The 16,348-nt window shown below is 34.2% G+C and overlaps 1 protein-coding gene across 2 annotated transcripts in view; it reads left to right on the plus strand.

Moving 5' to 3' along the window:
• The window catches only part of PLA2G7 (phospholipase A2 group VII), a 73,281-nt gene that overhangs the window by 47,397 nt on the left and 9,536 nt on the right, over positions 1-16,348 (plus strand). For both annotated transcript variants that reach the window (XM_074310734.1, XM_074310735.1), the window contains 5 exons: positions 96-252; positions 4,549-4,642; positions 12,124-12,192; positions 14,446-14,572; positions 15,350-15,463. In XM_074310734.1, the coding sequence (XP_074166835.1) occupies positions 96-252; positions 4,549-4,642; positions 12,124-12,192; positions 14,446-14,572; positions 15,350-15,463 (561 nt within the window). The remainder of the gene's footprint in view (positions 1-95; positions 253-4,548; positions 4,643-12,123; positions 12,193-14,445; positions 14,573-15,349; positions 15,464-16,348) is intronic.

A 16,348-nucleotide genomic window follows, 5' to 3' on the forward strand; every position in this document is an offset into this window, starting at 1 on the left:
CAGTCTTAATTGCATTATATTCTTCTCCTCCAGTAGCTTTAAGTGGTTTCTACTTTTTTTTTAATTAAAAGCACCTTCCTTTCTTTCCCTTATAGGGCAGCTTACTGCGTCTCTATTACCCTTCCTATGATTCCCAAGATGATGATGACTATCACAGCACTATCTGGATCCCCAATAAAGAATATTTTCGAGGTCTTAGTAATTTTCTTGGAATGCACAAGCTCATGGGCAAATTCATCACCCACTACTTTGGTAAGGATTTGTTGGTTTTACATTCCTTTTATGCCCTTTCTACTTTTCTTTTCCTCCTCCACTACCATCCCTTTCCAAAGAGATATAGGAAAGCCTGAAAAAAACTGGCTTATCTGTCTTATTACCCATCAGGTCAACAACAGTTTCTATTAGTCAAAAAGCAAGCAAGTTTCCAGAACTGAAAATGTCATATCTAAGTACTTCATATGATCATTTCTTTATAATTAGGAAAGACCACCTCCTCCCCCCTTTTTTTTCATACTCCTTCATTATACAGCAGAGAAAAGTGAGGTTCAAAAACATCATTTCTTAAGCTCTCATGGGTAGAAAGTGGCAAACACAAGAATGGACGTCAGGGGCTCTTTCCACTTTTCTAAAGTTCCAAGATTTGAGAACATCTAAAAATATCTATACGTTAGAGTTCTTTTTCATAATAACTTATTTTTCAAAATAATGCAAAAAGTAGTTGTAAGCATTCACCCTTGTAAAATCTTGTGTTCCAAATTTTTCTCCCTCCCTTTCCCCTTCCCTAAACAATGAGTAATATAGGTTAAACAATTCTTCTAAACATATTTCCACACTTATCATGCTGCATAAGAAAATTCAGATGAAAAAGGGAAAAAATGAGAGAAAAAAACAAACAAGAAAATACTAACAACAAAAAAAAAGGTGAAAAATACTATTATTGTGATCCACATTCAGTCCCCATAGTTCTTTCTCTGGATGCAGATGGCTCTCTCCATCACAAGTCTACTGGAATTGGCCTGAATCACTTCCAAATGAATTCTTAAAAGCTATGATCATAATGATTTATTGGAGCTGAGCTTCCTTACCTCTGCTGACTCAAGGATTTTTTTTAAAATACCCTTGTCAGTTAGGCATCTATTACTGGACAATGGACTTTTAACTGATTTTTACTTTCCTTGGTACCTCCTCTTTTTGTTTCTACATTAGTTCTCCCATCTGCTTGTAAATTGAAAGGATCATTGGATTAAAGAGCTAGAGAGGTCTGGGATTTTAGGGGCTAAGTAATGAGAACTTCCTCATTTGAGAAAGAACTGAGTATCCCACACAAGTTCAAGGGTGTCAGAATTAAACTGTATAAGAAATGGAATATTAATATTGGTCTTTCTGACTTCCAAGCCAGCACTATTATCTGATCTGAAAAGCTGACTTAATTCATGGCTTTGGTTGTAGTTCCGATTTTGAGGGCATCACAGTAGGCTTTGGTATCAAATTGAAGGGAGGAGAATGGAAGAGAGACAAACAGGTCTTTCCCTACAGCCTGCCATTCATACTCCAATCTAAGGAATTAAGAAAATTCATTCACTAAGCTCAGGTATACAATTCCAATATTGCCAAAAAAAATTAGTTTTTCTTTCTTTCTCTCTATCAAAGCTACATTTGTCCTAGCATTAGAGAGGCAGCATGAGAAAATAGGGTAAAGTGGAGTGATAGACAAAGTAAGATGACTTAGGATCTTGGATATTTTGTATCTAATTCTGTGAGCTTCAGCTTTCCTACTTTTGTAGTAGAGATATAAAATATATTGCCAGGGTGATCTAGTGCAAAGACTTTTTCAATCTCCCCCAGCCTCAGTTTACTAAATTTATGTAAAATGAATATGCTCTCTGTGCTCTTTCCCAGCTCTTAGACCTAGGAAACTTTTATTAATGTTCACCATAAAGTTAAAAGGGGGATTAATGAGAAAATGTTTGTAAAACACTACTTGCAAATGTCAGTTATTAATATCATCCAATCTTTTTTATATTGTCCAATTTTACTATGACAATCTTTCTTTTTTCTTTACCCAACTTTATCATTAATTTGGGGAGTTGAAGGAAACAGGAAGTATGATTTCAGTGGTATAAGGAATTCACAGTGAAGAAATTTGTTGTTTTTATCCATGCTGATTGATTTGCCTATAAGCAATTTTTTTAGATGTATGACTTATAGCATTACCTGGGCATTGAAGGATTAAATGACTTGCACAAGACCATACAGGGACAATAATGTATATGAGCCATGATTTCAACCCGGCCTTCTTAACTCCAAAATTTATTAAGTATCCCTTTGATACATTTCCTTCTAATCTAGTCAAAGCATTTCTTGTTGAGCTGATATTAACCACCTTCTCAGATCTCACACTCTTGATTGCCATCTTCAGCACTTTAAAAATACTTTCCAAATTAAATTTTATTTTGGAGTTCTTTAGAAATTATCAAGTCACAAAAATAAGTATATAACTTATCTGGAAGTATAGCTTTCTTCAAACAATTACTCCAAAACTTCATAATAGTAAATAATGTACTAGATATAGTTACAGGTGAGTACATGACATAAAAAGACCCCAACTAAAGTTTTAAAAAAGAAATAACTCATAAAAGGTATCAGAGATGTATTCTAATACTAAAAATTTCCATCTACTCTATGCCCAGGTGTGGTGAACACATGAAAACTGTGACTTTAGGGTTCAACTATAAGAATCTCCCATGACTGACTCATCTGATTTTGTACCTCCAACCCGACAAAAAGCAACAGGCACTGATTTTGCCCAACCAGGCAAAGGAATAGGAACATTGCTGGAAGGAGGGTATAAAAGACTAGGGCTATGCTCTGAGCTATGAGAAAAAATTTATGCTCTAGAAAAAGGGGACCCCTAAGCCTAGTTGAGACCATTCTATTCCCTCTGTAGTTTGTTTGCTATGGTCAAGACCCAAGCCTACCAAAACAAGGAAGTATCTTGACCAGAAAGTCTGTGTATTCATTGAAGGCAGAAGTGCCAAAGAGTGAAGATAGAACCCAGAGGGGATTGTTAAGCAATCCATTCAAGAAAGAGATCAAAAGGTCAAAAATTTGAGAGAAATGCTAAATAAAAACCTCACAAGCAGATAAACTAAGCATGATCATAAAAATGGAAGAATGAGTGAAAGCTCAAAGAGAAACCAAAGCACATTAAGAATTATAACAAAAGGAATCTTAAAGTTTAGTGCCTGGCACATAGTAGGTGCTTATTGAGTGTCTGATCCAAAATCAGTTAATAAAGATCAAATCCTCTGGAGATCATGAGACAAAATAATGTTTTTAAAGGCAACAATACAAATTTTAAAATCTCACATTCTTTTTCTGCACTTTAGACTTTGCAAAATCACTTTCACAATGATGACTCAAAATACTCATATAGTTCTGAAATCTCAGTGGGTTTCCTTCCAATGATGCAGATTTCAACCATTCCATGCCTGTCTATTCATATTTAATATAATTCTGATCTAACGACTCCCACAAATTTATCATACAGTGTCCAGCCAGTGTGCTATCAATCTTCCTCAGTTTTTCTTGACATTGGGAAATAAAGCCACAAAAATCACTGGTGCCACTTGGGATATCCATCATTTATCCTTTGCTGTCACTAATCCATTTAAAAAATTCACTTGTAGTTCTTTTTTGCCACCATCTCTTTGCATTACTTCTCCTTAATTCCTTCTCTATACTGTATTCTACAAGTATATCATTAAATCTCTATATGACAATCCTGAGAAGTATTTCAGGTAAATATTAGTTTTAATTGTATAGTTGAGAAACTAAGACAGTTGAACTAGTATTATGGAGCATAGGCTATGTGTTTCTGGTACCAAGCATAGTGTCTTACCATGATGAAGAAGCCTTTATTTCAAGAATGTTAGAGTTAAAAAGTTACACACAGCATGAATAAAATGAGGCATATAGAAATACAAACAAGCACAATAGAAGTAGACTGTGATAAGAATACAAAAAATACTAGGATGAAGTGTTGCAGGAACATTTGTGAATGGTAAACATACATATAGGGGACCTCTGTTTTATGGTTTTTCCTCTATGGTTTGGTCAAAACTTGGAAATAATAACTGTAGCACATACATAGTTTCTAGAGCAACTCTCCCAATCCACACTGCTAAATCTGGTAAGCAAAGCAGTCTTGCTTTGGGAAAATTTTGCCTTCTCTTTCTCCCACTATCATTCTCATTGAAAAAGAAAAATAATGGTCAGTCTTCCATATGACAACTCACCTTTGAATCTACTAAAAAAAACATTCTAATGATTAATAAGGTGACCTCTGTAAAGAATACAAGATTCAGTTCTTTTTCATGTCTATGAAAAGTGCCTTATTTCTAAGTTTATAATTAATCTTAGACAAAAAAAGTATCCACAGATCATAATTTTGCTAAAAAAAGAAAAAATAAGTCAATGATAACTTTTGCATAGTAAAATTGAAAGTAACTCTATACATTTTATGGTCTGTTTTTATTGTGTTTTTAGCTTCAGTGACAGCTCCTGCAAATTGGGATGCCCCTTTGAAGAATGGAGAAAAATATCCACTGATTATTTTTTCTCATGGACTTGGAGCATTCAGGTAACTTTTGGGCAAATAATGGGGTCTCTTTTAGGAGCAACCATTTTCTTATTTCTCCTCAATAAAAAAGCAGCAAGGTCTTAAACTCAGTGCTATCCCAATCCAATCAGTAATCACTTACCACTTGATTATGAAGTCCTCTCTATTAAATTTAATAAAACATTTATTAAATATGTGTTATGTTCAAGGGCTCCAAGTTAAATAATATCAAGACAAAAAATAATAGTCCTTTTATTCAAGGTGTACATATTCTATAATTATGATGTAGAATGTAAACAAATAGTATAAAAAAGAGGTATTTTGAAGAGAGAATGAAATCAGGTATCAGGTGTATATATATAGTTTTTTACTATATTCCAGGTGCTGTGTTATGTGCTTGAAATTCAAATTGATAAAGAAAGGCAGTTCCTAACCTTAAGAAGCTTACATTTTATGCATGTACAGACATTTTTACAGTTATGCTCAACTCTTCATGATCCCAATTGGATTTTTTTTTTTGTGTGTGTGTGTGTGTGTATGTGTGTGTGTGTGTGTTTTGGGTAGTGGTTTGCTATTTTCCTACTCTAGCTCAATTTATAAATGAGGAAAGTGAAGAAAACAGGGTTTAGTGATTTACTAGGATCACATAGCTTATTAAGTGTCTGAGATTAGATTTGAATTTAGGAAGATGAGTTTTTTGAGGTCCAGTATTCTATCCATTGGGCCATCTAGAGAATTATTCTGCATGGAGGGGGGGAGCAAAAGATAAAGGTATGGGGTGAGGGAAGGGAGAAATGTACCTACACAGGGGAATAATGTCACAGTTCTGAGTCTGTAGAGGAATCTGGGAAGGAGTAAAGGATGGCTGGCTTGAGAATTTCCTTTAATTAGAGGTTCTAGGAGGAACTCATACTAAGGGGAAGGTGTCATAAGAGTGGAGGGTATTTTTCTAGGTTAAGAAAAACATGGTATCATAAATCCGGCAAGTCAAAAGGGGAGAGGGTTCCAGAAAAAAAAAAATGTGAGCTTTGAGGGTGATTAGGGAGATGTTCAGGGAAATCTATACCTTACCTGAATGTTGAAGGAATGCAAGGACTCTAGAAAGTAGAATTGAGAAGACAGTATATTCCGTGCATTGAGGAAGACTTCTTGTAGCAGGTACTTAGCAAGGTGAGAGAAGGAATCTTGAGTTCAGGAACAGTTGTTGTACAGTTTAGCTAAAATGTGCAGGGAGGGAGTAGAATATTAGGAAGAAGAGTAGTAGTATAAAATGAACTTGGAAATGCAGATAAGGAATCATTTTATGGTATTTGGAGAAAGACCTTAAATGCCAGGCTGACTTTGTATTTTATCCAAAATTTAATGGGGACTTACTGATTTTTGAGTTTTTGAGTTGAGGTCCAAGCTAGTTCTATTTTCTGGGAATCATAGATTTTAGGCAAATCAAAAGTAGCCCCAATGGACATCAGAATTTTTTTTTAAATCAACAACAAATCTTGATTCTAGAGAACTGTAAGCTTCAAATAAGATAATGGATGTGAAGATCTTTATAAACCTAAAGAAACCATATGTTAGTTTTTTTAAAAATATATATTTTTTGGAGAAAGGTGGTAATTATACATTGATGAAGGGAATTCCTCTTATTCTACTTCCTATTTTACTTGGCTACCAAGAGATTAAGTGACTTGCATACAATCATGTGACACACGTATATCCTCTGTGTATTATCAGGGACAGGACTTGAACCTGACTCTTAATCATTACACTATGCTTCAGCCTCTCCAGCTTCAGCTATAGGTATTTTTATGCTTTGCTTTCTCTGTTGTTGTTCAATCATGTCCAAATCTTCATGATAGCATGGACCATGTCATCGTACCAACCCTGTCCATGGGGTTTTCTTGGCAAAGACACTAGGATGACTTGCCATTTCTTTCTCCAGTATTTTCTTTCTGTAGGATATGTAATGCTCTTGGATGTTTCCTCTTAATAGTCATTTGTTATATATTTTAAAGAAGTGATATAGCTAGTTAATTTCAGAGCTTGAATTGCTAACTTGAGAATGGAAAACATTTGGAATGGCTGTTATAGAAATGTAGGTAGGAAATAAATAAGATATTTCTTTACTTTTTAAGTTAATTTAATTTTATATTTTCCCATTATATTTAAAACAAAAATTTTCCATTTCTTTTTAAAAATTTTAAGTTCTCCCTTATCTCCACCTACAATTAAGAAACCACATGTGAAATTATGCAAAACATTTTCATAAAAATCAAATTGTGAAAGAAAACATAGATTTCTTTCCCTAATGAAAATAGAAATCCCTCAAGAAAAAAAATGAGAGAGAGAGAGAGAGAGAGAGAGAGAGAGAGAGAGAGAGAGAGAGAGAGAGAATGCTTCAATCTGGATTCAGAGATATCAGTTTTTTCTCTGAGTATAGCTAGGTTTTTTTCATTATAAGTCTTTCAGAGCAGTAGTGGATGATTGTACTAATGAAAATAGGAAAGTCATTTACATCTGGTCATCCCAGAACATTGCCATTACTTTGCATACAATACATTTCACTTTTCTTGAGTTCATGGAGGACTTTCCAATGTTTTTTTTTTTTTTCCTGAGAGCATCTTGCTCATCATTTCCCATAAAACAATAATATTCTATCATGAACATATATCATAGTTTATTAATATATATCATATATCATACTATGTTAAATGCCCAATTTATGGGCATATCATATCTTTTGAGCACTTATCAATTGGGGTATGGCTCTTAATTTTTATAAATTTGACTCAGTTTCTTCTATGTTTGAGAAATAAAGAAATTTGGTTTGATTTTTTTTTTTTTTACAATTCCTATTGCTAACTGCATTTCCCATTTATTCTCTTTCTCCTTTCATCCTGTCTCTCCTCAAAAGTGTTTTGATACTGACTACTCCCTTCTCTAACCTTTCCCCCTCGCATATCTTATTCCTCTCCTATTTTCTGGCAGGGTAAGATAGATTTCTATACTCCTATTGAGTATAGATGTTATTTATTCTTTGAGTCAAACTCTGATAAGGATAAGGTTCATTGAATAAATATATATAATAATATATTGAATAAATTCCCTTTCTCCTCCCCCTCTTTCCCTCCCCTATAAAAACTTTTTCTTGTTTCTTTTTTATGGCAGATACTTTGTACCATTCCACTTCCCCCTTTCCCTTTCTCCCAGTACATTTCTCTCTCACCCTTTAATTTCATCATTTAAAACAATATCTCTTCATATTCAACTCACATCTCTACCTTCTGCCTATAAATACAACTCCTAACTGCCATAATAATGAGAAAGTTTTAATAAGTTACAAATATCATTCTCTCATGCAGGAATGCAAAGAGCTTAATAAAGCTTATTAAGTCTCTTATGATATCACTTTACTGATTACCTCCTTATGCTTCTCCAGTATCCTATATTTGAAAATCACATATTCCATTCAGCTCTAGTATCTTCATCATGAATGCTTGAAAATCCTCTATTTCATTGAATGACCACTTTTTCCTCTAAAGAATTATCCTTAGTTTTGCTGGGTAGGTGATTCTTGGTTGTAATCCTAGCTCCATTACTCTCTGGAATATCATATTCCAAGCCCTCCAGTCCTTTGATGTAGAAGCTGCTAAATTTTGTATTATCCTTTGATTTCATTATATTTGAATTGTTTCTTTATGGATGTTTGTAATATTTTCTCCTTGACACCTGGTAATTCTAAAATGTGTCTATAATATTCCTGGGAGTTTTAATTTCAAAATTTCTTTCAGGAGGTGATCAATGGATTCTTTCAATTTCTATTTTACCCTCTGATTCTAGAATATCAGGACAGTTTTCCTTGATAATTTCTTGAAAGATGATGTCCAGGCTCTTTTTTTGATCATGACTTTCAGAGAGGTCAATGATTTTTTTAAATTCTTTCTTCTGAATATATATTTCAGGTCAGTTGTTTTTCCAATGAGATATTTCACATTTTTTTCTATTTTTTGGTTTGCTTTATTGTATCTTGATTTCTCACAAAGTCATTATCTTCAATTTGCTCAATTCTATTTTTAAGGAATTATTTTCCTCTGTGAGCTTTTGTACCTCCTTTTCCAATTGGCCAATTTTGCTTTTTAAGGCATTCTTCTCCTCATTGGATTTTTGTATTTCTCAATGTTCCTAATTTTCCTTTATCTCTCTTGATTTTCAAAATCCCCTTTGAACTATTCCATGGATTAAGCCCAAGTCTTGTATTTCTTGGAGACTATGGTTGTATGTGTCTCAGAGCTTTGACTTTATCATTTTCTGAATATGTTTTGATTTTCCTTGTCACCATGTGAGAGACAACCTAAAGTTAAATTTCCACAGAATGTTTAAGCTTCAATTCCTCCAAAATCTTAAAGAGATAACTTTCTCTGTCCTTTTTTTAAAATTTTATTTAAAGCTTTTTATTTATAAAACATATACAGAGGTAATTTTTCAACATTGACCTTGTAAAGCCTTCTGTTCCAAATTATCCCCTCCTCTCCCCACCCCCTTTCCTAGATGGCAGGTAGTCCAAAATATGTTAAAATATACGTTAAATCCAATATATGTATACATATTTATATAATTATCTTGCTGCACAAGAAAAATTGGATCAAAAAAAAAAAAAAACTAAGAAAACACAAGCAAATAACAACAGAGTGAGGATGCTATGTTGTGGTCCACACTCAGTTCCCACAGTCTTCTCTCTGGGTGTAGATGGCTCTCTTCATTACTGAACAATTGGAATTGGTTTGAATCATCTCATTGTTGAAGAGAGCCCCCGTTCATCAGAGTTGATCATTGTATAGTCTTGTTGTTGAAGTATATAATGATCTCCTGGTCCTGCTCATCTCACTCAGCATCAGTTGATGGAAGTCTCTCCAGGCCTTTCTGAAATCATCCTGCTGGTCATTTCTTACAGAACAATAATATTCCATAATATTCATATACCATACTTTGTTCAGCCATTCTCCAATTGATGGGCATCCACTCAGTTTCCAGTTTCTGGCCACCACAAAGAGGGCTGCCACAAACATTCTTGCACATACAGGTCCCTTTCCCTCCTTTAAGATCTCTTTGGGATATAAGCCCAGCAGAAAGATGAGCAGATAAGTTTCTACAGAATGTTGCAAGCCTCAAGGTGTTATGTAAGATAATAAATATCACTGATCAGTGAGCTTTCAGAAGAGACTCATTTGGTTCCAAATTTTTGATAAAGGTGTCTAGACTAGAAGCTATTTTAAACTGACCAAAGACCTGGAAAAGACTTTTCTTTATTAAGCGTGCTTTAATAAGCCTCATGGATATAATAAGCTGACGCGCCCTGCATTAACAGAGCATGGGAAGTATGGTGTGGGGGGAAGGGAAGGGAGGCAGGGAACAAAATATTTAGGAGTAAGATGTAAGAAATGATGTAGCCCTAAAGGGAACTGATCAATCCATTCTTTGAAGGGAGAGAACTGCCACAAACTAACAGCATAAAGCTTGTCGATTTCTGTATCTAGGACTCCCTCTTTCCATTAGAAGGGTAGAGCCCGCTTCTGGCCAGAAATGTACAATTCTTTTGCACTTTCATGAAATGTCGTTGTTACCTGACTTTCAAAGTCATCTTGTTTCTAAGAATAACTTTCAGTTGTCAGAACTTTTTTGTTATCTGCTCATTTTCTCTACCTATTAATTGGCTTTTAACTCTGTTAAAGGTTCTGTTTCCAGGATGGAGGGAGCATTGTCCCAAGTTTCAGGGGTTTTGTGCATCTGTTTTCAGAGATCTGACCACAAACACTCTTTTCTTCTGGGGAGCTTGTAGGAGTGTCCCTGCTCCACTGCAGCTGGAAGATCTAGTGTGCTAAAGCAACAGAGTGTTCTGCTTTGCTGATACTAGGGCCATGGTTGTGCTGGCATGGTTGGCCCTGGCACTGCACAGTGGACTCCCACCACATTGTCACAGACCTTCTAACCTTTTAAGTTGCTTTCAGCTAAAAATGTTCTCTTCATCTTCTTGAGTGTTCTGATGCTCTAAAATTTGTTTGGAGTCATTATTTAAAGGAATTTACAGTTTAGGAGCGAGCTCCTGCCTTTACATCTCGGCTCCACTTCCAATAAGATATTAATGTTAAAATATTTAGCAATAGAAGGGAATCCAGATGAGATTTAGAAGCATAAATTTTTAGTGAAGAAAATTGTCCCTTTTTTGATTTTACATTTGCTAACAATGTCAGAAATCATTAATTATGACAAAGAAATCATATGGTATGAATAAGTCAGAGTTAAGAATTGATCAAATTGAGTAACATGAAAACTTTAGGAAACAAAATGATATAAAGTATGGTGATTGAATAGGGAATCCTATTAGGTGAAGAAACAATGCTCTGCAATGAATATCATCACTTTATCTGAAGTTTATAGTCTTGAAGAATCACCTAGAACTCTTGAGAGATTAAGGGCTTTGATCAGGATCATATAGCTCGTATGTTTGAACCAAGTATTTTTGTCTAGTTCCTTATCTACTGTGCCTGTCTCTTTAAGACACCATTGAGAACACTGCTGAAGTGGCAGTGAAATGCACAATGTACACAGGCAGAGTTAGACTACAAAAGAATCCAGAAGGTTATTGATTCAATGTGAGAATAAAAAGAAACCAAAGGGTTGGAGCTACAAATGAAGAAAGCCAGATTAAGTAAGGATGCTGGGATGTTCTACAGATGAATGGGAGGTTTTGTTCCAAGGAGGAGTAATTTCAGAGTTCAAGATCTTAATGTAAAATTTTTTCCAGTGATGACATGATTGAAAATGTAGCTACAGTGGCAACTGCTTAAACTGAGGTAGAAATAAAACAGAAATTGAGAGACCAAGGAACTTTTAGGCCAGGGTGTAGTAAGGGATGGGAATGATATCAAGAATAATGGCTATGGACAGAGAAGGGGGGAGTGAGTCAGATGATGATGATGATGTTTTGGAAGTTACTTGAATATCCTGGCTATCAGTAGACCAAGATCATGTTGGAGAGAAGTATAAACTGAAGATGTGGACTTGCAAAAAGTGACCCAACAAGGTGGTAGTTTGAAAGAAGTAGTAAATAGCAAGGGATATATCAATCCTCCTTCTCCCTGTGAATTTAGTCAAACAGTTAAAGGAGTGATCTCCAATGGAAAGAATTGCAAATAGTAATATCCTTTGATGGGGAAAAATGAATAAACAATTATACATACATATATGTATGTATAATATGTGTGTATGTATGTATATATATACATACACACACATACACACACACACACATATATATATATATGTATTAAAAGATAATTTGGATATTATTATCACAGAATGATTGTCTAACAACTTAACCTTAAGTCAAATATTTAATTAAATGAGACCTCAGAGTGTATCTATTCCCAGTGCTATGTGCCTTGATATTTCAAGTAATTCTTATACTTATGCCAAATGTAATTATTTGTCAACTTTCTATTTTTAAGGACAGTTTATTCTGCTCTTGGAGTTGAGCTGGCATCTCATGGATTTATAGTTGCTGCTGTAGAACACAGGTATGTGTGTGAATGTCATTTGTTGTAGGGGATTTCTTTTTTAGCCAACTCAAAAAGGCATTTTTGATGTGTGTTTTTCTTACAAGTTTTATTGATTTTTGTGTGTGTAAAACTTTTTAAAATTCATGTGATCACAAGTATGCAAAGAACTCAAACATATTTGGTGATTATAACTGTACCACTGACTTTCAGTGAACCTTAGAGAAAAATTTTCAGCTCTGGTTTAAAATGTGTGTAGAACGAGCAGAACCAGAAGATCATTATACACTTCAACAATGATACTGTACGAGGATGTATGCTGATGGAAGTGGATTTCTTCAACATAGAGAAGAGCTAATCCAATTCCAATTGATTAATGATGGACAGAACCAGCTACATCCAGAAAAGGAACACTGGGAAATGAATGTAAACTGTTATTTTTACCTTCTGAATCCATTTCTTCCTGTGCAACAAAAAATTCGGTTCTACACACATATATTGTATCTAAATTATACGTAATATATTTAACATATATAAGACTGCTTGCCATCTGGGGGAGGGGGTTGGGGGAGGAAGGGAAAAAATCTGAATAGAAGTAAGTGCAAGGGATAATGTTGTAAAAAATTACCCATGCATATGTACTGTCAAAAAAAAGTTATAATTATAAAATAAAATAAAAATTTAAAAAAAATTATAATAAAAAAAATAAAAAATAAAAAAAAATAAATAAAATGTGTGTAGACTGCTGGACCTTGGAGTCAGGAGTACTTGAATTCAAATTCAGATTTAGACATTTAATAGTTTTGTGGCATTTAACCTCCGCTTGCCTCAGTTTCCTCCTCTATAAAATGGAGATAGCATAGCACCTACCACCCAGGATTTGTGGAGATGATCAAATGAAATAATGGTGGCAAAAAGTTTTGCACACCTAAAGTGCTATATAAATGCTAGTTACCCTACTAATCAAATATAAAAATAATTTATTAGATTATGCTTGAAGATCACTGATTTAGACTAGAGAAGAAAATATTTATAAAGTTCTTTGCAAGTCTTGGAGCATTATATAAATTATATTCTTATATTGCTTATAATTATAAATATACCATATTATAAATTATATTCATATTATAAATTTACTTATAAATATAAATACATTGTGTTTAATATATTAATATCAATTATGTTGATATTAATAATAAATTATAAACAAACAAATATAACCATGCCCAGATATATGTATATGTATATATACATACATACATATATATATATATATATAAATTATATTGCTTATATTGTTATTGTTGTTCAATTGTTTTCAGTTGTATCTAACTCATGGTAACTGCATTTAGGATTTTCATGGCAAAGATACTGGAATGGTATACCATTTCCTCCTTCAGCTCATTTTACAGATGAGTAAACACAGGAAAGCTGTTAAATGGTCACACAGTTATTAAGTATCTGAGGCCAGATTTGAGTCCTGGTCATTTTATCCACTATGTCACCTAGTTGCCCTCCTCCTTATTAGATAGATATCAAGTATAATCAGATTGTACTAGAAAGGGCTTGAAAAAGGGACCTTAAAAGTAGTCTAATTCAACCTTCCACACTTTACAAATGAGGAAACTGAGGTCAAGGTGATTAAACTGCCTAAAGTTATTCAGAGACTGATTATTAGCACTAGAATTTGAACCCATTTCCTATGACCCAGAAATCAATGTTATTGTTACTTTCCTCTAAAATTATTAAATCTGAAAGGACTTAGATTTTTATTATCTAATTTAGAAATACATGTTCTACATAATACTGCCACACACAGAGATGTTTCTCAACAATGTCACTAACCATACCTCAGCTTCTTGATTACTACCTTATTACTATGCCATTGTTAGGCACATCACAAGTGAGATGAGCTTGGTTCAGCATAGAATCATATGGTGTATTCTGCACTATGACTACTATTGGTAGCTCTTGCTTTCCCTGATCTGTGCTTCCACAGTCATGAGGTCACTATGCTGTTATTGAATCCTGCCCCCCCCAATCATTGTTTTGCCTAACATATTTGCATAGAAGAAGTACTAGTCATCAGACTGGTGTGTAGGGTCTTTTAAAAGGATTTTTTTTAATTTAAGTCTTCTTAATAGAGTGTTACAGACTAGAATGAAAGGGCTAGAATAAAAACAGCAAGAGAATGTTGGGAGGTAAGGAAGTAAGAAAAATTCATGTGAGGGGAAGAGAATAATAAGCAAATGAAATGATGTTTTTCCCATATAGAGATGAATCAGCATCAGCAACTTTTTACTTTGAAGATGAACTTGCTCTACAAAGAAATAATAAGACCTGGCTTCCCTATAAGCATCTCAATTCAGAGATCTCGGAGTACACCCAACGCCACCAACAGGTATGGAAAAACTGAACGTAGTCATACAAAAAAACATGCAATTTAATTTAATATCCCACATTCAAGCTCCATTTCTATTTTTTGTTCTCCATGGCCATTCACAGAACTGTTCCTTATAAATTTGCATTTAATAATATAAATAAAAGTAACCAAAATTCTGGCAGATGGTATCATACTTCTTGGGAGTTTTTTGGTTGAGGTCCAGACCTGTGACATCATCCATGTGTGATAACTCTCTCCCTTGATACAGATCAGCAATGAATTCTGTATCTTAGTCTTAAAAAAGTTTTCTGGGACACTAAGAAGTGAAGTGACTTGTCATTGGCCACACAGCCATCTATTTCAGAGGAATGATTTGAAGTCAGGTTTTTTTGACATACTGATTTCTCTCCAATAAGCCATGATGCCTCTTATTTATTGCATCAGGCACTCTAATTGTATTTTTTCTAATTAGCATGTGAAAATAAGTCTATTAAGATAATATTTTATATTTGAGTTCCAAATTTTTCTTTCTTTTTTCCTCTTCCTGCTCCTTTGATGATAAGCAATTTTATATAGGTTGTATATAAGGCACTCTAATTTGAGAAGTGCAATTTTTAGACAATAATTTTCTAGTCTCCACAAAGCTAATGTATTCTGTACCATTAAACTAAACATGATTAGAAAAGATCATTTTAGTGGCTTCATTATTTTTTCTGCATCTCAAGTAAATAAAGCTTTTATATTTTTCTGTTTATGTGAAATTGTGATGTTTATACTTCTTATAATCATAACCAGGTACTTCAAAGAGCAGAAGAATGCTCTAAAGCTCTTGATTTGATCCTTGATATTAATGAGGGGAAAACAGTGGAGAATGTTTTGAATTCCACCTTTAACTTGCAGCAACTACAGGTGAGTCAATAAAGCCAACTTTCCTTTTAAAAAAAGAAATCGATCAGTCTCTAAACATTAAGTACCTGCTATATAACAGATACTGCGCTAAGCACTGGAAAAGCAAAAGAAGGCAAAAGACTTCGAATTGTTGAGGTCTTGTCCTAAAGGAGTCTAAGACTTGATAAGGGAGACCAATAGGGAAACAAATATGTACTGAGAAGCTATGTACAAGAAAATAATTAAGAGAAGGAAGGCATAATTTAGAGGGTTTGGGAAAGGCTTCCTATAGAGGATGGGATTTTGAGACCTGAAAAAAGCTAACAAAGTCATTTGTGAGAGGTGAGGGAATCAGAACATTCCATGCATGGGGTACAGACAGAGAAAATGCCCAGAGAGAAGAGATGAAGTGAATGTCTTGTTTATGGAATCTCAAGGGAGTCCAGTGTCATCACATACATATAAATTATCATCATATTAACCAGACATTGGACCTGTGATTTCAATGGTATAGTGAGTGAGTCAGTAAGTTAACAGGCATTTATAGTATGTCAGGTATTAGTACATTAAGTACTAGGGATACAAAGAAAGACAATGATAACCCTTGTTTTCAAGGAGATTCACAGCATACAAAACTCCTCCTATTAACCTGCATTAGCAGTCTTTTCTGAAATTTATAATCTTAGAGAACTACCCACAAGCACTAAGAAGTTGTGACCAGCTCAGGGTCAGGATCAACCATTCCGCATCAAACTTGGATCTGAATCTTCTCTTGAGAGGGGGCAGCTAAGTGTCTCAATGGACAGAATACCAAGCCTAAAGTTGGGAAGACTCATCTTCCTGAGTTCAAATCTGGTCTCAGACACTTATTAGCATTGTAATACTCAGCAAGTCTCTTTAACCCTA

Source organism: Sminthopsis crassicaudata, chromosome 4 (genome assembly GCF_048593235.1).
Source record: "Sminthopsis crassicaudata isolate SCR6 chromosome 4, ASM4859323v1, whole genome shotgun sequence".
Taxonomy (NCBI): domain Eukaryota; kingdom Metazoa; phylum Chordata; class Mammalia; order Dasyuromorphia; family Dasyuridae; genus Sminthopsis; species Sminthopsis crassicaudata.